This window comes from Poromitra crassiceps, assembly GCF_964638095.1.
Source record: "Poromitra crassiceps genome assembly, chromosome: 4".
In the NCBI taxonomy this organism is placed as follows: Eukaryota; Metazoa; Chordata; class Actinopteri; order Beryciformes; family Melamphaidae; genus Poromitra; species Poromitra crassiceps.
In genome coordinates, this window is record NC_139626.1 from 38162523 (window position 1) to 38189795 (window position 27273).

The window sequence follows — 27273 nt, forward strand, 5'->3', positions numbered from 1 at the left end:
AGTGAAGCAGAATCTGCATGATCTGCATGGCGAGAGGACATGTTTCATTTGGGTGGGCTCAAAAGTGAAAAGCCTTGATGTAAGGCAATATGAAAGTCTCTTTTCTCTGTCTTTACTTTTCTTTTTTCTTTTAAAACCATTATGTATAAACCACAATGCATATACATAGAGCACACTGATAAAAGAATCAAACAGATGCTTCCTATAATAGAGGTAAAGTGTCAGCAACAACCTCACACATACATAACACGTACGGGGTACAAATAGTAATGTAACATCTCTATTCAATACTCCTACAATTGCCGGTAATAAGCCTTTTATGTAACTTAATGGGAAAACACTCTCCTTTGTTATATCATTCTAATCTGCATAATCCATCATCAATGAATAAAAGGGTGTGGATAAGCAGTCACTTTTGCCATCAGTAATGTGATATAGAAATTTGTTTTCTTTTGGGGATATGAGATGAAGAATACCTCTTCTCCTACTGCTAACCACAATACACCTTTATGCACCGGATTTGAGGTTGTAAAAATGTGACGACCCTCCCTTGTTTACAGGAGCCTGGCACCCGGGCTGGGTGTGCTCCCTAAGCTTAAAAGCCTATACACAATAGGCCCTTTTCACAGCAGCCATTTTGAGGGTCAGATTTTGGTGGTCAAAGGTCAAAGTTCAAGGTCACTGACCTCACAACCGCCCATTTCATGCTCGTTAACGCGATATCTCAGGAACGCCTTGATGGGATTTCTTCAAATTTAGCTGAAACATCAACTTGGACTCAAGGTTGAACTGATTAGATTTTGGTGGACAAAGGTCAAAGTTCAAGGTCACTGTGGCCGCATGTCCATCGGTTCCAGCACGGAAGGGGGCGGGGCTAGGTAAAAGGGGCCATAGCTAGGGATAGGAAGGTCATAGAGGGTCGGGGTTTGAGGGGTGGCTAGAGAGAGCGGCTAGGGGGATGTGGGTGGTGTGGGGGTCAAGGAAGGGGGCGGGGCTGGGGAAAAGGGACTGTAGCTAGGGTTATGAAGGTCGTAGAGAGTCAGGATTCGAGGGGTGGGTTGGGAGGATGTGGGTAGGTTTTGGGGTAGGACCATTTTCCATGTTGAACATGATTAGCCTGTCGTTGAGGTACTCTTCAACATTGCCTAAAGCAGAGGTTCTCAAATGTGTTTCAGCCAAGGACCCCTTACAAGATAGAAAATATACCGGGGACCCCCTCATTCTGATTTGTGATTTTGGGCTAAGCTTAATTGTTTCCATGGTAACGTGCTTGACTTTTAAATTGATAGGGTTGTTAGATTAGAATGTAATCCTTGAACCATTTTAGATTTAAAGCATAACATATTTTCATTGAACTATGAAGCTTTTGCAAAAAAAAAAAAAAAAAAAATATTTTCCTGAAAACTTTTCGCAGACCCCCTGGCAAAGTGCCACGGACCCCTGGGGGTCCCCGGACCCCCATTTGAGAACCACTGGCCTAAAGTGCCATAAGGGTGAATGACCACACCACTGTGCTGTAAGCTTGTATGAGTCTGGACAAACATGGATGTAGACTGCTGACTTGTTGGCAGAGGCATACAACTGAATGCGGAATTTCTACTCTTCATAATTTTTACCACGTGCTGCATCAAGAGAAGGCTATTTGTGGTGAGTCATGCATTCATTCAGTCAGTCAGGAACAGATAATGGATAGGATGTCATCAGTGATGATGAAGCAGGTCCTATGGCATGAGATGCAGGGGTACAGAGCTCCCCATGCAATGTTAGCCTTGAAGGCTGAGATGGTTTGAAACAGTGTAAGATATTTCTTTCTTATCTTGATTACTGTGACAGTTTGATAACGTGTCTTCTTTTTTCCTCATCTGTCATTGTGGTGTATTCTGTATACACGCACGTGGTCCTGGGCCGAATTTGCAATTGTTGTGATCCATGTATAAAAATAAACTTTATTTACAAATACACTTTATTTAATTAAGCCTTGCGGTTCCTTGCTCCATTCAGTAGCATGCGTCTGTGCAGATGCTATAACAGTTTCTCCTCACTCTAGATGTGAGACTTTCATATATCTTCTGTCTGGGTGTGGGTGATGTGGTGGACCCAAACACCCATCTCACAGGAAGCATTTTTAACAGGAACGACTCATTGTGGCAGTGGGGTAAAGTTAAGATCTTTTTTTAAGTTTCAAGTTCTAATTGATGTGAGATGCATAAACTAGCTGGCATTGAAAATCAGCAACATCTGCTCTTCATTTGAAACATATGCATGCATTCATATACAAATTAGAAATAATAAACTAATCAATCTATTTAGAGTTCCCATATCATTTGTACAAGCAAGTGAGATTTCTGCTGAATGTTGCCCATGCTCAGAATATTCAGTTTATGCATACTGTATTAAAACTGACTTTTAGTGAAAGAATTCCTATGCTTGATCACATGAAGACTAGTTGTTCTCATATAGATTCAGAACTGATTCACAGCCTCGTGTCAGCATGGTCATTTTGGCTAATTAGTTTTTGACTGTAAAAGACCAAGCTGTGAGCAAATTGAATCAACTGTTGACGAGCTATTCAGCATCCAATAATATATGGTGGTGCACAGGAATTTTAGGCAATCTAGCGTGTTTCTAAAAACATTTTATTTCTCAATCCATACAGAATAAGTTGGCAAAATACATTCTATTCATACAGCAGTTCTCCTCTTGTTGATAAAAACAATGTAGATTATCACAATGCAACAAATAAAGAATTGTAAAATATACAAATAAAAAAGGAAAAAAAATTAAAACATGCAGAACTTCAGTAGGTCAATGAAAGAGACATGATCACCTTAAGTCTTGAGTCGAGACTGCGGAAAAGGAGCTAAATCTACACTTCTACTGGATGCTTAACAAATACTGATCCTGGTCCCAACAGCCATTCTTGTTCTGAAGCTATGACAATACAATAGATTACAAAGTGCTTTACAAACAATACAACAGTATCCCTTAAAAGGAGCATTTCACATTCTGTGTGTGAATGACAATGACAATCTTGGTGTGGGTGTAAAGTCACAATGTTTTCATTTCCGATGACACAATGTTAGAAGTCTATCACTTTTTCACAGACCCAGTGTTGCTTTCCATCACAATTGTCATCATTCCAGCTCTTTAGTTCTGTAAACCAATATGTGTCAACACAATCCTGCTGTGTGCTTCCAGTGGGCTGACGTCTGTACCAGAACCTGATTAAAAGAAGAAAATAGTCAACTCTACTTGATGGAAAATAAGACACACAATGCATTATCAGGCCAACCTATTAAGACTGTTAAATAGGACTGAAGAATGGATGTCTTACTCTGTGGTGTTCAGAAGTGTACCATCCACCCATTTCCAGATTCCTTCCTCAGCGCTGTCACTCAAACCAATCCACATTATCTTGTGAAAGGAATTGATGAATTTCTGTTGAATTTTTGAAAAGACAAACTACATCAACAGACATTTGTGAACCACTCAAAGTGTGGAATGTGAGACAGTTTTAACTCAACTAAATGCACACTAAAGAGTTTTTGTGTGTGGTTACAATCAAACAGCAAATTGGGGGGGGGGCACTTTTGCACATTTCCCTTTACCTGTTCTTCTTCACTGTTTATGATGACCAGGTGTGCTCCTCTCTGTATACAGTCCTGCCTGCTGTCCTCCCAGCTCTTCTGATCAGTAGAAATGTAGTAAAAACTGGTGCTGAATGATCTACATCCATTTTTACAGAAACGGTCTGCAAGAGGAGAGGATCTTAAATGTGTGCAGCAAATAAGAGCATGAATGCATATGTACAGTACGGTACATGCATGCTCGTGAAAAAACTTCTATGTACATACACACACATACACACATGCACACACGCGCACGCGCACACGCACACACACACACCCCCACACACACACACACACACACACACACACACACACACACACACACAGGCAGAATAAGATAGACAGACTCACTGAGCTCAAACAAATTAATTCTGTTTTCAGCCCAGGTCTTGTTGAGGGTCTGCAGTTTGTTGAGCATGGTCTTGTTGAGGATCTGCAGTTTGTTGAGCATGGTCTTGTTGAGGGTCTGCAGTTTGTTGAGCGTTTCTTTGAATCTGCCATCAGCTTTTGTATCTGCACAGGAAGGAAACAACTGGTAGAACTTATAGAAACAAATATGTAAAATCAATGCTGAAGAGTGCAAATCTCTTGTGCAATAGATTAAGTGAATGGCTCACATTGGACCCCAAGGCCTATAAGACCAGCCAATAGGAGAAGAGACATCAGCAGCAGACACAATACAATCACCCTGCAAGGCTTCCACACTGGCTGGATACCATCACCTGTAAGAACAAGACAGGTCGGTCATGTTGTAACACAAGCACCAGAGCTACCGTTACACAGCTACTGAGTATTGCTCTTCATTGCACAACATGACTTGTGATTTTATGGTTTTGCTGTGTGTGTGCGTGTGTGTGTGTGTGTGTGTGTGTGTGTTACTCACCTAGCTGCTGATCTGGTGCGTTCTCCATATTTGATCTGGTGTTAGAACCCCTGTAGTTGTCTGCACTTTCATAGATGTCCACTATCCTCTCCTCCACCTCGTCGCTGCCTCCAGCTGTGATTAAGGTCGTCTCTTCCCTCTCTCGTAGACGCTCCTCCTTTTCCACAGGATCTTCATTATCGTAGATGTGAACGCACTCAGAAATCTCCATCTTCTGTCTCAATCATCAGATACTCGATATATCCAGACTTGTTTTCAGTTTGCCGCTCTTCTCTTCATATATCGATCTTCTTTTTGTGATCTACGTATGTGCAAGTAAAGCCTTGTGTCTCCTTGCTCCATTCAGCATCATGTGTGTCTGTGCAGATACTATATAACAGTTTCTTCTCACTTCTCTGTTAGACTTCTTCTTATTTATTTATTTTTCTTCGTTGCATGGGTGTGGCTGACAGTCACCCAGCACACAGGATGGTGTTTTAACAGGAAAGACTCAATGTGGTAATCGGGTAAAGTTAAGCACATTTTTTAACCAGCCCAGCATGTGGCTGGTTTTGTTTTCACCTTGTGAATCTGTGTGTGAGTCATCATGGCACAGTGATACTCAACCCGAGGCTCTAGAGCCACATGCGGCTCCATTATCGGTAAAATAAATAATTAAATACAAATCTAAAAAAATAAAGGGAGTAAAGGGACTTTTTTGGATTGTGGCTCTTTCAAAGAATTGTTTTGGTCAATGTGGCTCCTGAGTAGGGCAAGGTTGCGTACCATTATCCTAGAGACATTTGTAGCGGGAACTGTCACAGAAGCAGTTTTGAGTACTTTGCCAGGTGTTTATATATCTGTCTGTCTCTGTGGACAGATTTTGTGAATGCAACAGCTGTGCAAGATGCCATCATGAAACTTTTCTCATGTGTAGCTCAGATCACAATGAAGGCAGAGTTCGAAAATGGGTGTGGTCTGAGCAAGGGAGCCCAAAGTAGGAGGGTAGGAAGCAGGGAAGGGACCATTTGGTGGCGCCCCGATTTTACGCCCTTGGCCCACATTTGTTTGAAGCCACGGGTGTCACAGCTGGTGTGATCCCATCGCAAGATGGTCTCTAGTTATTAAGTTAAATATTGTTAAGAGTAACTAGCAGTAGCGCGCTTGATTTCTAGGGTGGAGGCTCTAATGGTTTTCCGGCAGACTGGGCCTTGCGGCACATTGCCTTGTGTACAAAATTCTACATAACACTGCTCCCCCTCCGCTCCGATCATTCATCACACAGAGGTCAGATACTAACCGGGCAACCAGAGGTGCAACTCGAGGCGACTGTGTTGTTCCGAGCAGAAAAAGTGCCTTCAGCCACTCTGTATTTTCAGTTAAGGCAACGCAGGAATGGAACAAAGTACCAGTGCATATAAGAGAGCTTGCTACTTACCGTTCCTTTACAGGACACCTGAAACTATGGCTCACAAATAACCAGTCATGTGCACATTAACAATAACTACTTCTCCCAGCATTCAGTCTCTAGTGTCTTATGTGTTTTTTATTGGTGTGTCTGTTTTAGATGTGTCCTGCTATGCTTATGTGTTTTTATTTTGTCTGCATGGCATTGTATTAATCAGCCCTTTATGTTTTTATTGTCTTCTTATTTTTGTAACACATGCATTTTAATTGATTTGAATTTTAGGCTGCCTTTTCAACATCTGGCCAGGGACAGCAGATGGAAACTAGCCGTCCAGGCTAACTCTGGCTCACTTACAGTCTCACTGTTGATTGGTGTGCATTGTCCCTGAGAAATAAACTAATAAAATAAAATAAAAAATAAAAAACATTGCTGCCTTTCACAGTTGGATGGTCTCACTCTAGACCTGGGTCTTCTTCTTCTTTCAAGTTTCCGGTGTTTCTCACACCTCCTCAACCTTGGCTGTTGCACCTCATCTCATGTTCCTCCACTCCTCATCCCTCATGAGCAACACGCCTTCACCTTCGTAAAAAGGTCCTCCGTTTATAGAGATTTCAGCCCAGGGGCGGAAGCCATCGTCTGGTTCGCTCTGCTTCCCCCTATCCTGTCCTACCAGTTCAGCCAGGAAGGATTTATTACATCATAATGACATCACAATTGCTGGAGTGACATCACTGATGACATCACAATTGCTCAAGTGATATCACTGATGACATCACAATTCAATGATTGATGATGACACCACCCGCAAAATCGTGACTAACACCCACTTATGGAATTTTAATGACTAGGGATCTCGCACGCTCGATTCCTAGAGCGGCCTCGCCCGTTCTGCAGCTCACCAAGCTGGCCCTGCAGCTGCAGAGCCGCTGCGCGGCCTTGCCCGCAACTCGGTTGCTGTGTGGGCAATGAGACCAGCATCACTGACGTCAGATTTATGAGATCACTGATGATGTCATCAGTGGGATTTATGACATCACTGATGATGTCACAGTGGGACAGAAACAGACAGAGCCCTAGCTCCCATTTATATACTGATGATGGTGATGATGTAGTTTGTGTTGTCAAGTTATTTTCCCTTAGTCTTAGTTAATAAATTATTGTTTTAATTCTTACGTTGGGAAGCCGGATTGGGGCTATGTGTCCTGGTTGCTGCACTAGCACCTCCTCTGTTCGGTCAGGGCACCTGGTTGGGTTGGAAGGGAACTGGTGGGAAGTGTGAGCCTCCCACGTGCTACGTCATGTCGGTGAAGCTCCCCATCAGGTGTAAAGAAGCGGCTGGCAACTGTGCATGTGTCGGAGGAAGCATGGTGCTAGTCTCGGCTCTCCCCAGATCAGCAGAGGGTGGAGCAGCGACCGGGGCAGCAGGGCGGAAAATTGGCCAAGTGCAATTCACCCTTCGCTAAGCCCTGCCCCCTTTGGTTACTGTTGCTATGAAAGGCAAGCCACACTAAAAAGGCAGTTCACAACGATATGAGTGAGAGACATTCCCAAGTAAATAACGGCCAATTTCTGGAGTAACAGCTCCAAAATATCAGACAGAAGTAGACAGAAAGGAGTACAATATGCTTGTGAGAGCTAGTACATTCACAATAGCATTTTGTTGGCTAGTACTGTGAATGAAGAGATCATTAAACTTGAAGGAAAAGCTCACCGGTCCCAATGCAACAAAATGTTTATTGTCACTCTCGATGTACAAGTAGGCTACACACGTGTGAAATTCTTGAGCTGTGTTGTGTTTTCCTTTACATATCGTCATCATCATCATCATCTGATTTATCCGTAGCCAGACATATTGTTGTGTGTCATACGGGGGAAATTATTTGATTAACTGATCTTTGCAGCTCTGTGTTGATTAGCTAATGTTTCTGTGGCATTTTGATTAACATTATGATTTAATTGCTTTTGGAACAAAATGCTGGTTTAACAGATGAAATCTAACTGAAGCATAGCATTTACTGCGCAGCCAGGCTATAACTAACGTTAGTCCAGCTGCCTGCTCTCTTTTTTATCCTTACAACATGCTTTACACCTAAATAAAACCTCCAGTGTCTGTTTGTGTGACTCTTGAGTAAACACATTTCCTGGCATAGCCTACACAGGCATTGGACAAGCTGGTTCTGAAAATATGTCTATTGCGTTATTCCAGCTAACGTTATCGTTATCGGTAAAGTTTATGCCGACTGTGAAAGACTAGCGCTTGCAAGCTAACAGACTGTTTTACTGCATTGGACATTGCTATGAACAGGCATTTAGCTTGCACCCGTTAAAACCGATTACATTAGCTGGAGTAATAAAACATATTTTCTGATCGTATTACCACTTCAGTCCTACAGAGTTGCAAGTCCCATATATCCACAACTCCAGCATTGTTCCCGTAGTTACAGACTAGTGCTTCTGTTCTGACTACTAGTAGCTTGTCCGAAACGCCCTGCCTAGCAACGGTTGCTAACGTAGGATTGGACAGTGGCCGTTCTAGAGTGGGACTTAGCGAAGGGTGAATTGGGGAGGAAAATGGGGGGGAAATCTGAAGAAAAAAAAAAGCCTTCAGACCATAGGCCCTTTTCACAGTAGCTATTTTGAGGGTCAGATTTTGGTCGTCAAAGTTCAAGGTCACTGACCATTTCATGCTCTTTAACGTGGTATCTCAGCAACGTCTTGATGGAATTTCTTCACATTTAGCTCAAACATCAACTTGGACGGAAGTATCATGCCACTGTCACTGTCTGTGGTGTGTCTTACTGCTTTATTGCTTGTTGCCTCTTGTTTTTATTTTTTGCACTATGTTGTAACGGAGCCTACAGCACATGAATTTCACATGTGATACTTGTACTACGGAGTGACAATAAAAATCTTGAATCTTGAATGAACTGATTAGATTTTGGTGGACAAAGGTCAAAGTTCAAGCTCACTGTGGCCACATGTCCGTCAGTTCCATCACGGAAGGGGGGGGGGGGGGGGGGGGGGCTAGGTAAAAGGGGCCATTTATCACAAGCTTCCTGTATCCTATGGTGTATTGTCCCATTAATCTTGCCGTAACTGAACGCAGTGTGTTCTGGGCTATGGTTCTGGTTGTGCTGTATGGTGCTGTCTGCTAAATAAATTGTCAACTCACGTTGCTTCAATTATCGTATAAAATACATACCTGTGTCTCATCATTGGTTGGAATCATCAAACTGAATTAGCGTTAATTGTGAGGCAGCCTTGCAATGCAAGTTCTAGTATGAACCTTCAATATTGAGGACAGTAGCCTATAAGCCGTACAGAGTAGACGCACGCACAGTCAACATAAATTCTTATATTATCGTACATGATCTAAAATAATACCTGTCTAATCGCTGGTTGGAATCATGAAACAAATTAGCGAGGTAGCCTCACAATGCAAGTTTAAGTAGGAACCTTCACATTGGCACATTGGCTGCCGCAGCCCCTGTCCTGTGGAACAGCATCCCCACCTCTATCAGGCTCGCCCCCTCGATAGAGGCCTTCAAATCAAACCTGAAAAACCCTTTTCTACCTGCTAGCATTTCCTGATTCTAGATGATTCATGCCTTGGTTTCCCTATGTTTTTTGTGTATCTCTACCCTATGTACAGCACTTTGGTTGACATGTGTCATGTTTAAATGTGCTCTATAAATAAATTTGATTGATTGATTGGCAGTATACAGTATATGACAAAATGCAGAGAGTAAATTCAACAAATCAATAGCCGAACAGTTAAGCGAGAGGACTCTGAAGCTAGCGACCTGGGATTGAAACTCGCGTGAGGATGATTTTTTTCTCTCTGAACATAGCGGTTGTGGGAGCGGCATATTTCTACGTTGTGTGGAAGGAGACGATCTACGTCCACCGGCCGTGCAGGAAACGTCATCAACGTCGCTACGATTTCTATTCCGGAGATATAATTAGACCCTGACTAAACGTAGTGGTTTGACGTGCAGAAGACGGTCGTTATACGTGAAAATGTTTGCAGGGTAGAAGGTTGTAATGTAGAGGGTCGGGGGTTCGAGGGGTGGCTAGGGGGATGTGGGTGGTGTGGGGGTCAAGGAAGGGGGCGGGGCTGGGTAAAAGGGACTGTAGCTAGGGACACGAAGGTCATAGAAATTCAGGATTTGAGGGGTGGGTTGGGGGGATGTGGGTGGTTTTGGGGTAGGGGTAGGACAATTTTCCATGTTGAAAACAATTAGTCTGGCCTAAAGTGCCATAAGGCTAAATGGCCACACCACTGCGCTGTGGGATTCAAGGTATTTGTGCTTGTATGAGTCTGGACAAACATGGATGTAGGCTACTGACTTGTGTGGAGGAGGCATACAACTGACGGATAATGGATAGGATGTCATCAGTGATGATGTCATCAATTGATTGAATGAAGATTATAGCCTTCCTCAGTTGTTGCTCTAAATCGGCCTTTGTTACGCCATTGCTGAAGCAGGTCGTATGGCATGAGATGCAGGGGTACAGAGCTCTAGCCTGGGTGAACCCAGCCTTCAACGTGACGTCACAGACTATGCCTCTAACGTAAGTTTCTTTGTGACTGATAGTAGATAGTGGAGATAGTGGATAGTGGAGATAGTGGAGGCTGGGTTTACCCAGGCTAACATAGCTCCCCATGCAATGTTAGCCTTGAAGGCTGAGATGGCTTGAAACAGTGTAAGATCTTTCTTTGCTTCACTTCTCTTGATTACTGTGACAGTTTGATAATGTGTCTTCTTCTTTTTTTGCTAATCTGTCATTGTGGTGTATTCTGTATATAAGCATGTGGTCCTGGGCCGAATTTGCCCTTGTTGTGATCCATGTCCAAATTAAGCTTTGCGGTTCCTTGCTCCATTCAGTATCATGCGTCTGTGCAGATACTATAACAGTTTCTCCTCACTTCTCTAGATGTGAAACTTTTATATATTTTCTGCCTGGGTGTGGGTGATGTGGTGGACCCAAACACCCATCTCACAGGAAGCTGTTTTAACGGGAACGATTCATTGTGGCAGTGGGGTAAAGTTAAGATATTTTTTAAAGCTTAAAGTTCTAATTGATGTGAGATGCATAAACTACCTGGCATTGTAAATCAGCAACATTTACATTATTACATTACATTACGTCATTTGGCAGACGCTTTTATCCAAAGCGACTTACAATATCACATTTTTGTCAGCAATAGAGCAATCAACTATGCAACACAGTCTATAACAACTACAACTTTTGAAGGAACAGTGGTACAAGTTTAGTTTAGGTTAGTAGTGGTGCAGCAGCCTCATCAGCCCCCCCACCTGCTGCCGCACCAGAAGATTTCAGCTAAAAACAGGGTGTAAATTACACATTTTCAAGGCAACTTGGCATCTTGGGGCTTGTGGAGACTTGGATTATGCCAGGTGAGCAGTATGGAAGCATTTTACGTATTTTTTCTGTTGTTTTGTACGTTTTCGCTCATGGCCTCCTTCACACTCAGCAGACAGCTCTACTTGCCTGACGCGCCGGCTGCATTCTCCTGCATGTAGTACACTGACTGTCAGCACGTAGCTCATAGGAGCCCACATCAAACAAACCAAACTATCTCTTTAAACGTTTTTAAATGGTTTCTGCAGGAGGAACCCCCTACCCCGACTTGCCCATGAACGAGCTCTTCTACAGTGCCTTGAAGAGAGGCTACCGCATGTCCAAACCTGCCCACGCCTCCGACGAAGTGTACGTTTTTTAATTCACGTGAAATGTTTCAGGCTAAAATACAAAAATAGCATTTAAACCAAGTAATTTTGTGTTGTGTATGTTGCAGTCATGACATCATGAGGAAGTGCTGGGACGAGAAGTTTGAGAAGAGACCGGAGTTCTCCTTTCTTGTCCACACTATGGGGAACATGCTGACAGACGGCTATAAAAAGGTACATTATTTATACACACGTCACACCACGACTGGCGGCCCGGCACTAGACGGGTCTATTGCTGAGCTCTAGAATGGTAATTTTCTTAATATAAATAAAATAAAATAAAAGCCAATGGGGTGCCCTAGAGCAGAGGTTCTCAAATGTTTTTCAGCCAAGGACAGACCTGTCTGTCGAAACGTCAGTTTGTCCTCAGCCCTTCTCTCGCTTCCGGTTTGAGAGGACGCTGGCGTTCATGTCGCCGCTTCTCTGCCGGTCAACTTTAGTTTAATTTCTATGTATGTTTGTTACTTGCAATCCTGCTACAACAACATGCAGATTGTGCACTTCTGTTTTTACATCGTGGTACTTACTCTCTCTGTCAACAATCAGCCATCAGGGACTAATGTTAGCTGCCTGTCAGCTGTTAGCATTCGCAGCCCAGCTGTCCTAGCTAGCAGGATTCCTCCATCTCCTGGGGCTTCAGATCGGATTCCCTCCTTCCCCGTCACTTGGATTATCCCCAACTGGATTGATTTCTCGCTCGCTACCTGGACTGTCCGTGTCTTCCCTCCTATCCCTGTCATCGCGCAGCAGGCTGGGCTGGGCTGGGCTCCCCGTTCCCGGCTCATAGCTTGCTGGCTATCTCCTGCTATCGATATGGTGCTCAAATACTCCCCTCTCGTTCTCCGGAGCCTTTCAGGTTCTGCTGCTCCTATCTGTCTGGATGTCATCAAATCACTTGGACTCCTACAACGCCCCCGCTATATACATAGAGCATCCCGACATAAATTTATTCCCGCTGATACCAACGTTATCCCTGTAATATCTTCCGCTGCGCACTTCCGTGTTGCTTGGCGACGTCATCACAACAAACCCCATGTGCGACTGCGCACTAGCTGTCTCAAGCCCCTGGTCTGTGTTGACAGTATCAGTCCTCCCATCCTGCCTGTCTCCTCTGCTGCTTCTTTCATGCTGCTCAACACTCGCTCTCTAAACAATAAAGCACTACTGATCCATGACATTATCACTGACAGTGAACTGGATTTTCTATGTTTAACTGAGACATGGCTAAATCAGCAGGACTTTTTAACACTCAATCAAGCTACCCCCCCTGAATATGTGTACCTCCAGAAACCCCGCTCCGTTGGCCGTGGCGGTGGGCTGGCTGTCATCCACTGTGCCAATATCCGGGTCAAGGAAACCCCCGCACCAAATAGCACGTTGTTTGAGTGTATCACATTCTCACTCTCTGGCTCTCCTCAACTGCAGTTTGTCCTCATTTACCGCCCCCCCAAAGCCTCCTCCACCTTCATGGCTGAGCTTACTGAGCTCCTGACCTCTGTCTGCTCCAAGTCTCCATCTACCCTCCTGCTGGGAGACTTCAATATTCACGTGGACTCCTCCAGTTGCAGCTTCGCAGCTGAATTCTTGTCAGTCTTGGACTGCTTTAACATCACGCAGCATGTCCAAGGCCCTACCCATGTCAAAGGTCACACGCTGGACCTAGTTTGCTCCACCGGTACCCCTCCCTCCCATCTGCAGTGTCTGGACCTGGCAGTATCTGACCATCATGCTGTCCTCTTCACCATCCCTGTCCCCTCACCCACGCTCCGCCCTCGACGCACAATCACTTTCAGGAACACCAAGTCAGTGAGTTCACCAGCTCTATCTGACCTGCTCGCGACCCACATGGCCCAGGCTCCCCCTGACACCTTGCCTGATGGCCTAGTTGCCCACTACACTGCTCTATCCTGTAGCCTGGACTCTCTCCCTTAAATCCCGGACTGTCTCATATACCTGCCCCGCCCCCTGGTTCACCACCAACCTCCGCACCATGAAGTCCACTGGTCGTCGGTTGGAGCGGCTCCACAAACGAACTGGCCTCACCGTCCACCGTCTGGCCTTTGAAGACCATGTGAAATCTTACAAGGAGGAACTCACCAAGACCAAAACTAAATACTACTCCACCCTTATTGGCTCACAGCAAAACCACCCCAGAACACTATTCACCACCATTAACCGTCTGCTCCACCCCCCTGCTGCCTCCCCCACCCCTGATGACCCTGACCTCTGCTCTAAATTCCTGGACTTTTTTCTGGCTAAGGTGGACACCATTCACCAGCAACTCCTCGTACCTGCCCCCCCTCCTCCCAACGTGTCACAGACACCCTCAGTGCCCCCCCCTCCGCCCCCAATGTTCTCTCTCTTCCTTCTCCCCAGTTGATGCCGCACTGGTAACCAAACTAGTGACTAAAGCCAAAGCCTCCTCCTGTTCCCTGGACCCCATGCCAACAGCTCTGGTTAAAGCCTGCCTTCCTACCCCCTGCCCCTCCATCACAGACATAGTCAATTCCTCCATAGTTTCTGGTACAGTTCCCCCCAGTCTTAAAATTGCCTCCATCACTCCCATCCTAAAGAAGCCTGGTTTGGACCCTGATGACCTGAACAACTTTCGGCCGATCTCCAACCTTCCTTTCCTCAGCAAGGTCCTGGAAAGAGCAGTGGCTGCCCAGCTCCATCTGCATCTGTCCAACCATGAGCTCTACGAACCCCTTCAGTCAGCCTACAGAACACACCATAGCACAGAGACCGCCCTAATCAAGATCACTAACGACCTCCTCATCACTGCAGACGCCGGTAAAATCAGTATCCTCATCCTCATATTTACTGGGGGAAGCCGGTCTGAGCAGCCGGAGGAGAAGAAGGAGAAGTGAACGAATGGCGTGAGTGATATAGCACAACTTGTGAGGTGCTCTTCTCCTTTCTGTCTCCTTGACCACAGATCAAAAGAAGAGTCTACAATCACAGAGACGATTTGATGCAGGATGCAGTCCTACCTTGCCCTGCTGCTGGGGGTCCTGGCCTCTGTTGCTAAAGGTAAGGCCCGTCAAACACCCTCTACAGGGAGAGGATTTGGAAATTAGATATTAAATAGAGACTATTTCACCTCATCACAGCATGTTTGTGCAGAAATCAAAGCAATAATCTGTAATAAAAGTGTAAATGAAAGAGTAGCCCTCTGACAAGTCCAACTTTTTAATTTTTTTATTTGGATTTAAAATGTGTTTAAATCTTTGAAGGGTTTGTTGGATATTTTTGATCAAATTAGAACAAAGTTTTTGAATTGTGATCATATGAAAATGTAGGGGAAAAACACCAATGCAAAACAACAAACAAACAAAAAACTAAATAATTTTCTTCAGTATATCCGACTCTCCAACAATTTTTCATAACGCCCCACAATTGAAATCCACAAAATAACTTTATTTTAACTTAAATGGTTTTGTTTTGTTTTCTTCATGATGCTCTACTGATATTAATTGTATCATGACACATCCTGTGATATACTGCAGAGAGGACAGGAGCAGAAATGCTGCTGTTCTCAATTAGATTTTTGACTATTTTGATTAATATGCAGGACTACTGTCTGTGGCATCACGAGTTGTTTTGTTTGGGCTTGTTCTTGTGATTTGTGTGTGTGTCTGTTCTGTTACACCAGTTATATGGGTATCACCCGCATGACATCAAATTGTGATTTGCATTTGAAAACATAAAGGCATCCATTTGGTTTAATTATGGCTGAAAGAATTAGCTTTGCTTTCTGGTGAATTATGAGGCACAAACCAAAATGCAAAAAGATGAATAGTTCAGTTGGATGTTTGAACCGTGACTTTCGGGAAATGCAACTACCGTACATTTAGCCGAATGTTTTGCTTAATCCGGATGTTCACAAGTAAAATGCTGATGGGCTTGAGGCAGAGCTCAGGTCATTTTGTTGCTGTGGTGGAGAGAAAGAAAATGCTGAACAGGGAATCTCAGTTCTGCTTCCAGATTCAAAATGCACTTCCCGCTAGCTTCTTGGTAGACATTTTTTCTAAGAAAAGATATTAACAACACAAGAAGATGAAAACAAGCCTGGCTATTCACAGTCATAGATACAATTTGTTTGTACAAAGCTAAATGGACACATTGAATCTCTTTACAGTGACAACAAGTTCCAAACAAATTGTTTGCATTGTTCGTCATCCTCTCACACCACTGTGCTTCATCGCTCCCTGAGGGACCAAATATGTTCATAGCAGTTAGGCTACTTTCATAGTGTTAATAGTTGCCTTTTTCATACCAGTTTTTCAGATAAACTTTTGGGTCGAAGAAGGAAGCCTAAGTCGGGAACAAATACAATAAGGGGTTTGGAGCTTTAGCTACAGTTTTTCCCATTCCCATCGCCAGTGCTGATCAGAAAAACAGAAGTGAGAAGGATTGAAGGCTGCTATCAGGTCCAAGTCTTCAATCTGTTTCCTGAGTCCAAGATAACTCTGAATCAAGGTCACCAACATGGCTTTCAGTTCTCCTCAGTTATCATGAAATGACCGTAAGAGAAAGAAGGTCTCCATGACATGTTCCTTGGGGAAAGTAATTAACCAACCATTAACTGACTATTACTGACCTCAATATAGGAGCACTTTTGGGAACCAAGTCATGTGATACATAGAAATTGACAAAAGCTGACAAATAACTGCTGTTGGGTGAGAAGCTTGTAACCTTGTAAATGTCAACTTTTCAGGAACTAAGAAAAAGCCTTGTTTTTTATCTCGACAGTTGTGCATTTTTGAGTTAATGTCTTCTCAAGCTCAAGGGTCAGAGCCAGATTAACACCCCCAGGGGCCCCGGGGCACTGAAGCTCCCAGGGGCCCCCCTACCCATCGTCCGGATGTTTGGATGTTTTTTCGCCATATTTAGAGGAATATCTCATTTTAAATTAACATTAGTATTATACTGTTATGGCATTATTCAGTTTCTGAGATTCAGTTTCTCACTCACTCATAGGCGATTCGAGGCTTTGCAAACAGGTAGCACCAGCAGGATAAAAATATTAGTCTGACTGGGGGGTTCCCAGACAAAGAAATTTTGTACATTTTAAAGTAAAATGCATGAATCTGATGCACTCTGAGAGCAAAAGGAAGAGGCTAATCTTCACATTAATATCCTCTTCACTGTGCTGTGGCTTTACAATGATGAAAAAATAATTGACATTACATTTCCAATACAAAACAGCAGAGGGTGCCGCAGCACCACAAGCACCCCCACTTCCCGCGCCCCTGGTCACCACTTGCCCACAGGCATCCAATGAGACTAAATCATCAGACTTAATCTTCTTGGAAATACATTTTATTTTGTCCTGATTGGTCTTAGATTTGTGTCATAGTTCTGTGGAGCCCAACATGAGCCCGACCAAAAAAAAAAAAAAAAAAATTTGGAGGGCACCTTCACCCCGAGGGCCCCGGGGTACCTGCCCCGGTTGCCCTATGGTTAATCCGGCCTGGTCAAGGGTTGTAAAGTGTCTCATCCTATCAGGACTATGTGATCCTTCAACTGAAGTAAGAAAAAATGAATGGAGTTAAGAGTAGAGTAGAATAAAGTCAGGACTAAATTAAAATATGCTTTTTCTCTTCACGTTTCTGTCTGAGTATTAGGGCCATGCATGGTAAAAAAAAAATCGAAATTTCGTTTAAAAAAAAGTCGAAATGTAAGCACCAGGCAGAAGAAAAAATAAATCAGAGGAGCAAGTTTTTTTTTTTTCGTGAATAAAGTTGAAATACTGTAACGAGAATAAAGACGAAATGTTGAGAATAAAGTCGAAAAAGAAAAATCAACTCCATCAGAACAAGTTAGGAGAGCACCGCCTTACTGTAGCCTACAGTGTGTAGCCTACATAGCTCAGTCTCTGACTCAGTCAGTGGTAGGCTATATCGTTGGAATGTGATTGAACGTGAGTTTCTGAAGTGTTGTGCAACTGTATTGATGGCAATGCCATATGACTTCAGTTAATCATACTTCATTTGTCCTTAGCGGAATGGAGGCGCCCTGTGATCAAGTTAAACTCGAAGGTGGTCATGGGTCCCGAGGTGGTGGTCATCTCCGGCACCACGCTGATTCTGAGGTGTGAGGGTGACGGGCCCGTCAACTGGCAGACGAGGCTCGCCAAACACAAACGCTACGTGTCCAGGATCAACGGGACCATCCGGGTCTTAAGGGTGCCGAATTGCAGTGCAGAATTCACCGGCACATACAAGTGTTTTTACACACAGGACAGAGGAGGAGAACTGGCCTCCTCAGTGCATGTGTATGTAAAAGGTGAGCTCGGGTAAAGGGGCGTAGATCTTTGCAGAATGTTAGGATAACCTTCCTCATGTTGAGTTGGCACATTAAGCCACGTCTTAGTCATCTCAAGGCTTAGAAATCATTCGAAATCCTTCCTTAATCTGTCTTCTCCTTCATCTACATGAAGGAATGAGGATAAGAAATCATACCTACAACCTGAATTCACCTGGCCAGTCTAATATAGTGAAAGAGTTAGTCCTAAAATGTTCTACACTCAGTGGAGTAATTTGGTGGACCATTGTCCATCATGCATCTCTTCAAATGGCCATATATTATATATCTATGTCCGTCTCCGTCTCTTTCTTTAGCATTTGGTTATCATGATTTTTTTCCACAAATCATGCTCTAACACAGGGGTGGGCAACTATTTTTCATGGGGGGCCACATGAGAAACCCAGATTGTTGCCGGGGGCCGAACAAATATTGTCATGCCGTAACCCATGGATGGGCAACTTTGATGATAGAGAGGGCCACAAAAAAATGTCCTCGCTACCAGATTTTGCTGAGGGCTGAACGGCGCCAGCACGAAAAATTTGGGGCATTTGAAGCCAGGTTTAGAGGAATAACTCATTTTAAATTAACAATTGTGATGTCATTATTCAGTCTTAACCGCCAATATTTGATCCTTTTCCTCACTCACTCCTATGTCACCACCTGTTCTCCCTGCAGGGCTTGAAATGCACCTGCCAATATGGCTGCTAGATTTTAAAGTTACCAGCCAATTAGAATTTCCACTAGCCGAAATGTTTTTCTTGAAATAAACCAGAATATGAGTGGGTTAATTTAAGCATAAGTATCAGTAAGTGGCCCGGGATTCTCAAAGCCTGTGTTGAGGGTCACACAAGAACAAAAATGCACTCTTGAAGCTAAATAAATCCAAAACCAACAAGTTAATTATTTAAATTTCTACTTCAATGTAGAACAGTCATTTCTTACACATGAGATTACTTTAGCCTTTTAGTCATAAATATTATTGAAAGATATTCCATATTTCAGACTGAAATGCTATAACAGAAGAGTATTGCCGAGAATGACATGAACATTTGGACACTTATTCAGCGGGTATATTGCATGTTGCGTTCAAGTGCACTGTTAAAAAAAAAAAAAAAAAAAAAAAAAAATTGCAATTCCATCACGGGCCACACAGGGGGCGCCCGCGGGCCGCATACGGCCCGCGGGCCGTATGTTGCCCATGTATGCTCTAACACATGCTCCCCCCCCCCCACCAGATCCCAGCCGTGTGTTCTGGACCAGCAAAACGTCCCTGAGGGTGGTGAAGAATGAAGGCGAGGACGCCCTGCTGCCCTGCCTGCTGACTGACCCAGCAGCCACGGACCTGAGGCTCCGCATGGACAACGGCACCACCTTGCCCCCGGGGATGAACTTCACCGCTTACCCCCACAGGGGTGTTCTCATCCACAGCCTCCGCTCCAGTTTCAACGCCGACTACGTCTGCACAGCCAGGGTCAAGGGGGTGGAGAGGACCTCCGAGGCCTTTTCCATCATTGTCATTAAGAGTGAGAGCCGCCTTGGAGACTAAGCTGAAAGTGTTCTGTCAAAGGTGCACAGCTTTACACTTATGTATGATTCCCTGTTCCCTGTCCCTTGTCTAGGGCTGCGTTTCCCACTGTATGTCTTCTTGGAGAAAGACGAATATGTGCGTATTGTTGGGGAGGAACTCAAGATCCGCTGCACCACGCACAATCCCAACTTCAACTACAATGTCACCTGGATATACCCCACCAACATGGTCAGTGCGTGAAATTCTGCCACTGAACTTGTGACGATGGCAAAATCAACATTTTAACCTTGGCTGATGGTTTGTCTCTCCACCTGCAGAAGTCAACTGTAGAGGAGCTGGTTCAGGCCGACGGGGAAAACCGCTTGGCCATAGAGAGCATCTTGACCATCCCTACTGTGGACGTCGCCGACACGGGGAACATTTCCTGCATCGGCACGAACGAAGCAGGGGTAAACAGCACAACGACATACCTGCTGGTTGTAGGTAAGCACAGCACCGGTCAAACTCACTCACCAACACAAAGCCAGGGTAGGCCTAAACAAACTCAGACATGTCTTGATATGAACTATCATTCTACAATTGAAAACCTTGGAATGTTTACGGTATTAACCATTCGTAAATGATAATAAACTGATAATAAACTGATAATAAACGTCTCCTTATCTTTCCGAATAGACAAGCCCTACATTAGGCTGTTGCCCCAGCTGTCCCCTAAGCTGGCCCAGCAGGGTTTCTCTGTGGAGGTGAACAAGGGAGAAGATCTGGAGCTCAGCGTGCTCGTGGAAGCGTACCCCCACATTACAGGCCATGGCTGGCATACACCAACGTCGCCCAACACCTCCACAGAGGAGCACAAGTTCATCACATACAACAACAGGTGCAACAACTAGAGGAGAGCAGGCAAAAGAAAGATTGTGTATTGAAGTGGAGATATTTGAGAGAACGAGCATTTCGATGGCCTCTTTTACACCCTGTATCGTTATCATGCATGCTTATCTTGTTCTGAGGTGTCCGCAGGATAGTTAGAAAACGAACAAAAAACAATCAAGTACAATCAACCAAAAAATGAGGAAGCTACAGCAGATTTGAAATGTGCTGGCACTGCATTCTGGTTAAAACTGACACAGAACACTGAGGTCAATAGACCTTCAGGTCATGAAACTACTGTTATAGGGAAGAGGGGTCTTCTCCTTTTGATTTGGTGGCGTACTTCGCAGTGATGCATAGCAACAGCCTGAATGCAAACCGCAGGAATAGTCATCACAGACTTTATTAGATATTCCTCTTTTTCTCTGGTTAAAGATCCTTAAAGGTTCTTGGTCTTTGCTCTGTAGATACCATGCTACCCTACAGCTGAAGAGAATGAATGCCCAGGAGCAAGGCCAGTACACCTTCCATGCCAAGAGCAACATGGCGAATGCATCCATCACGTTCCAAGTCCAAATGTATCGTAAGTGACGTCGTAAAAAACACAAATCACATCGGTGTCTTGGGTCTTTCTCGCTGTTGGAATAAGTCACTGACTTCCCCCCTTCATTTTCACTTCATGCAGAGAGACCTGTTACTGTGGTGAGATGGGAAAACATTACCACTCTGACTTGCACCTCATTTGGCTATCCTGCCCCCAGAATCATCTGGTACCAGTGTGCTGGAATACGACCCACGTAAGTATGCCTGCATAGGCTGGGCCTTTCCTTGGAGATGCGGTCATGTCATAATTACATGGTAAATTGTAGTCATTTAGCAACAATGAGCAACAATGTACAGTACGCCCTGCTCAAAGATGCACACAGGACATGAGAGCATGGCTGCTGCAGGGATTGCACCATGTGACGATTTGGTTAGGGAACAGCTTCTAACCACTACCATACCATGCATGGCATGAATGTGTTTCAATGGGGCAGGTGCAATGAGAACACCACGGGGCGGGACATGCAGATGCCGACCGCTCTGCAGGCCGCTACAGTGCAGGTCCAGAGGGAGGAGTACGGGGCGGTGGAGGTGGAGAGCGTGCTCACGGTGGGGCCGTCCAGCCGCAGGATGACGGTGGAGTGTGTGGCCTTCAACCTGGTCGGGGTCAGCAGCGACACTTTTTCCATGGAGGTTTCTGGTGAGCAGCAGTGAATAATCTGATGATGATGTTCTTTCTCAGTAGAAGAGCAAACAGTTGCTCTATTTATTTTTTAATCTTTTTATCGCTGACATAGAAATGTGTGATGGCCATGAGCAGAACTATATTCTGCTCACAAGACATCAAGTCATAAAGTCATGAAGTCATAAAACGACTACCTTGGGACATTAGAGAACATTAGTTTGTAAGACACACTTTGTATGTAATATGTTTTATAATCCATGTGAGTCATATCACTGGCCTATGACTAACTATTTTTGTCTTTCCCTGATTGGCCAGATAAGCTCTTCACCTCCACCCTGATTGGAGGAGCAGGCATCCTGACCATCCTCCTCCTGCTGCTGGTCTTTCTGTTGTACAAATACAAGCAGGTAGGGCTACCAGCATCCTTACTGTACAATAGAGCAGGGCTACCCGGCCCGTCGGCCTCGGAACCCGAACCCGGCCCGACTTACGGGCCGGGTTCGGACATAAACATTGAAGTCGCGTTCGGGTTCCGGCCGGGCTCGGTCACATAATCAGTCACTTGTTTTTGCCTTCAAATATATCTATCATCAGCTCCTGAGCTAATTTACTACGTTAATGAAAGCACCTGAAGGCATCGAATGAAACACGCCCAGACAATGCACTCTGCTCTGCAAAAGTGACTTTGTGACTCAATCTTTATAAGTACATTTGTACATTGGACTCGGAGAAATGGTGGCCATCTTGGATTTGAGGTCAAATCTGACTTCCCTCCCAATCTTAAAATAAACCTTATGGTATTCACTCACTATGTGAGAAATGTTGTGCTTTTTTGAAGAAGTGCACAATTGTTATAAGCACATTTGTACATTAGACACGGGAAAATGGTGGCCATCTTGGAATTTTGGTCAAATCTGACTTCCCTCCCAATCTTAAAATAAATCTTATGGTATTCCCTAACTATGTGTCAAATTTCACATTTCTGTCAAAAAGTGCATGATTATTGTGCTTATCCACTCTACTAATTGGGGTAGTTTTTAGTTATCTGGGACCCGTTCCTGGCCTATTTTGACGAGGTTAAAAATGACAAGTGACTCATCCGGCCGATTGTTTATGGACCACTTGTAGTGGATCCTATGCACAGTATATTTTGTAAGCACATAGGCATTTTACGTGACTGGTAGCACCACTTTGCAAAGTTGTAAATGTATGTTTGTTTTTTTGTCTTCTTTTTCTTTTCCCCTTTTCCTGTCTGAGTGTTTTTGTTTTTGTTTTTCATGTTCTGAAAAACCATAAAATAAAATATTGAAAAAAAAGAAAAGATTACATAATAGTGAAGCTGTAAAGCATTACTCAAAATGTGAACGTTACAACGAGGGATTTATTTTTGAAAGAGCCAAAGCGGACGCCCTAGTTCATACATGGGCAAACTACGGCCCGCGGGCCGGATGCGGCCCGCGGGCGCCACCTGTGTGGCCCGCGATGGAATTGCAATTTTTTTTTTTTTTTTTTTTTTTTTACACAGTGCACCTGAACGCAACATGCAAGATGAATAAATGTCCAAATGTTCATGTCATTCTGGCCAATACTCCACTTCTGTTATAGCATTTCAGTCTGGAATATGGAATATCTTTCAATAATCTTTATGACTAATTAGAAATTTAAATAATTAACTCATTGGTTTTGGATTTATTTAGCTTCAAGACTGCATTTTTGTTCGTGTGACCCTCAACACAGGCTTTGATCATCCCGGGCCACTTACTGATACTTATGCTTAAATTAACCCACTCATATTCTGATTTATTTCAAGAAAAACATTTTGGCTAGTGGAAATTCTAATTGGCTGGTAACTTTAAAATATAGCAGCCATATTGGCAGGTGGTCAAAAAAGTTAATTTCAAGCACTGAGAGCAGGTGGTGACATAGGAGTGAGTGAGAAAAGGATGAAATATTGGTGGTTAAGACTGAATAATGACATCACAACTGTTAATTTAAAATGAGTTATTCCTCTAAACGTGGCTTCAAATGCACCAAATTTTTCACGCTGGCGCCGTTCGGCCCTCAGCAAAACCTGGTAGCGACGACATTTTTTGTGGCCCTCTCTATCATCAAAGTTACCCATCCATGGGTTACGGCATGACAATATTTGTTCGGCCCCCGGCAACAATCTGGGTTTCTCATGTGGCCCCCCCATGAAAAATAATTGCCCACCCCTGCCCTAGTTACATTCTGGCTGACTTGACGCAGTCTACAGTATGCGCCTGGGCTCGTGAGATTTGTGGGGTGCACTCGTGCATTGACGAGACACTTTTCTCTCTGCAAGAAAGTCGAATTTCAGCCTGTGGGAATAACTGAATCTCACTGACTCACGCTGGAAAAGGGGCGGCAACTCACGGAAAATCACGGGTTGGACCACCGCCAAGAGTTATATCACCAGCCAGAGCAGAGCCGCCGCGTAAAAACCCACCTCACCTGCAGGGTCGCTCTATCGGCTAAACGGCCCGGCTTGGAAACTTTTAGACAGAAGAAAATGCCACTAGTTTGTGGATATTAGTGGGATTTTTGGCCAGTCTAAAAGGGGCTCTAGAGACATTTGTAACGGGAGCTGTCACAGAAGCAGTTTTGAGTACTTTGCCAGGTGTTCATATATCTGTCTGTCTCTGTGGGCATATTTTGCAAACGCAATAGCGTCACAACTGTGCAAGATGCCATCATGAAACTTTACTTGTGTAGTTCAGATCACAATGAAGGCAGAGTTCGAAAATGGGTGTGGTCCGAGCAAGGGGACCCAAAGTAGGAGGGTAGGAAGCAGGGAAGGGACCATTTGATGGCCCCCCATTTTACACCGTTGGCCCACATTCGTTTGAAGTCACGCAGCTGGTGGGATCCCATCGCAAGATGGAAAAGGGACTGTAGCTAGAGACACGAAGGTCGTAGAGTCGGGATTTGAGGGGTGTGTTGGGGGGATGTGGGTGGTTTTGGGGTAGGACAGTTTTCCATGTTGAAAACAATTAGCCGTGTTGTTCAGGTACTCCCAAAACATTGCCTAAAGTGCCATAAGGCTTAATCTCCACACCACTGCGCCATGGGCTTCAAGGTATTTGTGCTTGTATGAGTGTGGACAAACATGGATGTAGATGTCACGAAGTGACCAGGAAGCGAAGCCAGTGTGAAGTTGCATGTGTATATTCATACTGAATTATTCTCATTTAGTTATTCATATTGCATTATTTGGAGTGGTTTTGCTGTGTTGCTTTTGCTTGCCTGGCAGGGACTGGGACACTCCGCCCCCGCCTTTCCAACACACCTGGAGCGGATCAGGCAATCAGCGGATGGGGCTGATTTAACCCAGCTGTGACGAGCTGCAGGAGGGAGAGCTGAGCAGAGCTAGTGTGGCCAGGTGGAGTGCAGAGGATTGCACAGTTACGAGGAGACCAGGAGGACGTGTGCTGTCGGCGCGACGCCTCCCCCCTTTCCCCCCGCTTATCCCCAGCAGAGGAAACAAGACTGGTATCCGTGACTTTCTTAAAGAACAATCATTGTTTTTAGGCCGGTGCTTGCACTGGCCTATAGGAGCATGTCTGTCCCAATCGCTGCAGTCACCACTCCTGGCACCCTTTCTGGCACCCTTTCATCAAGATGGGCTTTTACTTTGAAATTAGTTTTATTTTGACGAATGTCCGGTTTCTGACTTCCTGTCCGTCACGTGTGGCTAATTTTAGCGGCTAACTGTTACTTTTCGTTACTTTACATGGCAGTAAAATGCCACTGAATGACCAAATTGATTTAACTTTTAACCATTTCGATTTCCACTTTCAATACGGACCCCCAGCATTGGTTAGTTGTTAACGTCGTGACTATATTTATAACGTTAATAACGTACTCCGGTTTGCGGGCTGAATCTGTGTGTTGCGCAATAGCTACAAGTCGCACTCTGGCTGTAGACCGAGTTATAAACTGGAAACCGGAGTAGCCTACATTATAAACGTTATAAATATAGTCACGTTATAGCGCAGCGCAGCGTCATTTGACGTCAGCACACTTTTCTAACAGCCTTGTGTCTGGATGATGTGTGACCATCTTACATGGAGCATTTGTCTTTCTCCAAAATTAAGAGCACTGTTACTGAAAATTGCACACCATTGTACTGTAAGATGATGATTTTATGTTGGACTGCTGCTAAACTCAGTTGACATTGCACAAGGTTTTTGGTATTCCTCCTGAAAGTGACTTGAATTTAATTTATTCTACTAATTTTGAATTGCACTATACATTTTATTTGAGGACAAGCTCTTGCTTTAATTTTATTTGAGAGATTTTATGTTGGACTGTTAAAGAGAATGAGATGGTTACATAAAATACAGAAATTGAGAAGTTTTTGGTTATTTATTTGTTTTGGGTAAATTTATTGTTATATAATAATCGTTAGATTAATCGACTAATCGAAAAAATAATCCTTAGTCGAATCGATAAGAAAATAATCGTTTGGGACAGCCCTATAGCCGTGTCCCATAATGATTCCATTACAAATATTGCATTGCACACGTGACATGTTATTTGACTAAAAATAATACATTTTACCATCATTTCAAGTAGAATGATACCAGCCAAGCAAGAATATTTCAAGTGTTTAAAGTGCTTTACTGAAATATTTGGACCATATAATGATAATACAATTATCTCAACCTTAAAAGGTTACATATAGGTGCCAAAAAGCCATAAATTCACATCAAAGAACAAAGAAAAACAATTATTATTAAAGTTTAACCAGTAAGTGTGCAACTGCAGCATTTATATAAAAAAAAAAAAAAATCTTTATCCTGCATCCCTAAACACAAACAGGGAAAAAAGGTGGAAAATCAGATGACGGCTTATGTGTTATGTTGATTGTTAAAATGTGTATGGGTATACATGGGTGACGATCTGCACCGGCCGTATGCCAGGTTTCGACCTGGCCTTGTTACCCTTGCCCTCCCCATTGCCCATGGATAACGCCCCCCCCCCCCCCTTCCAGCTGCTGCCTACAATGACTTTTAGCTCTTTAATTCCACTGCTTGCATTTTACTGATTGGCCTGTACTCTCTGCACATTTTGGTATAAAGACCATTTTTAAACCAGAACTGTGTTGTGTGACTTTTAAGACTGGGGTATTTGAATTCACTTTTTTTAAGTGTTCTGTGGATTGTGACATAGACTGCCGACCTGTGGGCGGAGGCATACAACTGAATTCGGTATTTCTAATCTTCATAATAAACTACAGAGTAAGCCATTTTTTGTGATCCAAGTCCAAATTAAGCCTTGTGTTTCCTTGCTCCATTCAGTATCATGCGTCTGTGCAGATGCTATAACAGTTTCTTCTCACTTCTCTAGATGTGAGACTTTTATATATTTTTGCCTGGGTGTGGGTGATGTGGTGGACCCAAACACCCATCTCACAGGAAGCTGTTTTAACGGGAACGACTCATTGAGGCATTGGGGTAAAGTTAAGATATTTTTTAAAGTTTCAAGTTCTAATTGATGTGAGATGCATAAACTACCTGGCATTGTAAATCAGCAACATCTGCTCTTCATTTGAAACATATGCATGCATTCATAAACAAATTAGAAATAATAAACTAATCAATCTATTTAGAGGTCCCATATCATTTGCACAATCAAGTGAGACTTCTGCTAAAAGTCGGAG

General features: G+C 43.9%; 3 protein-coding genes across 3 annotated transcripts in view; 1 reads left to right on the forward strand and 2 right to left on the reverse strand.

The window, feature by feature from the left end:
- LOC310775178 (microtubule-associated serine/threonine-protein kinase 1-like) overlaps positions 1 to 27273 on the reverse strand; it is a gene marked incomplete at its 5' end in the record, with an annotated part of 118477 nt that overhangs the window by 6301 nt on the left and 84903 nt on the right. The gene's annotated exons all lie outside the window — the stretch shown is intronic.
- LOC310775203 (CD209 antigen-like protein C) lies at positions 2998 to 4615 on the reverse strand. Its single transcript, XM_083635306.1, has 6 exons — positions 4513 to 4615; positions 4247 to 4351; positions 3981 to 4142; positions 3609 to 3751; positions 3335 to 3438; positions 2998 to 3221 (listed from the first exon to the last, which is right to left on the reverse strand). Exons 1-6 carry the CDS (start codon positions 4538 to 4540, stop codon positions 3080 to 3082), a joined length of 684 nt encoding a protein of 227 aa, XP_083491432.1. The 5' UTR covers positions 4541 to 4615; the 3' UTR covers positions 2998 to 3079.
- Positions 14631 to 26658, forward strand: LOC310775185 (macrophage colony-stimulating factor 1 receptor 1-like). Its single transcript, XM_083635284.1, has 11 exons — positions 14631 to 14688; positions 17662 to 17946; positions 19203 to 19490; positions 19587 to 19723; positions 19813 to 19978; positions 20171 to 20372; positions 20830 to 20945; positions 21048 to 21159; positions 21400 to 21605; positions 21906 to 21997; positions 24862 to 26658. The coding sequence occupies exons 1-11, from the start codon at positions 14637 to 14639 to the stop codon at positions 24946 to 24948; spliced, it is 1743 nt and encodes a 580-aa protein (XP_083491410.1). The 5' UTR covers positions 14631 to 14636; the 3' UTR covers positions 24949 to 26658.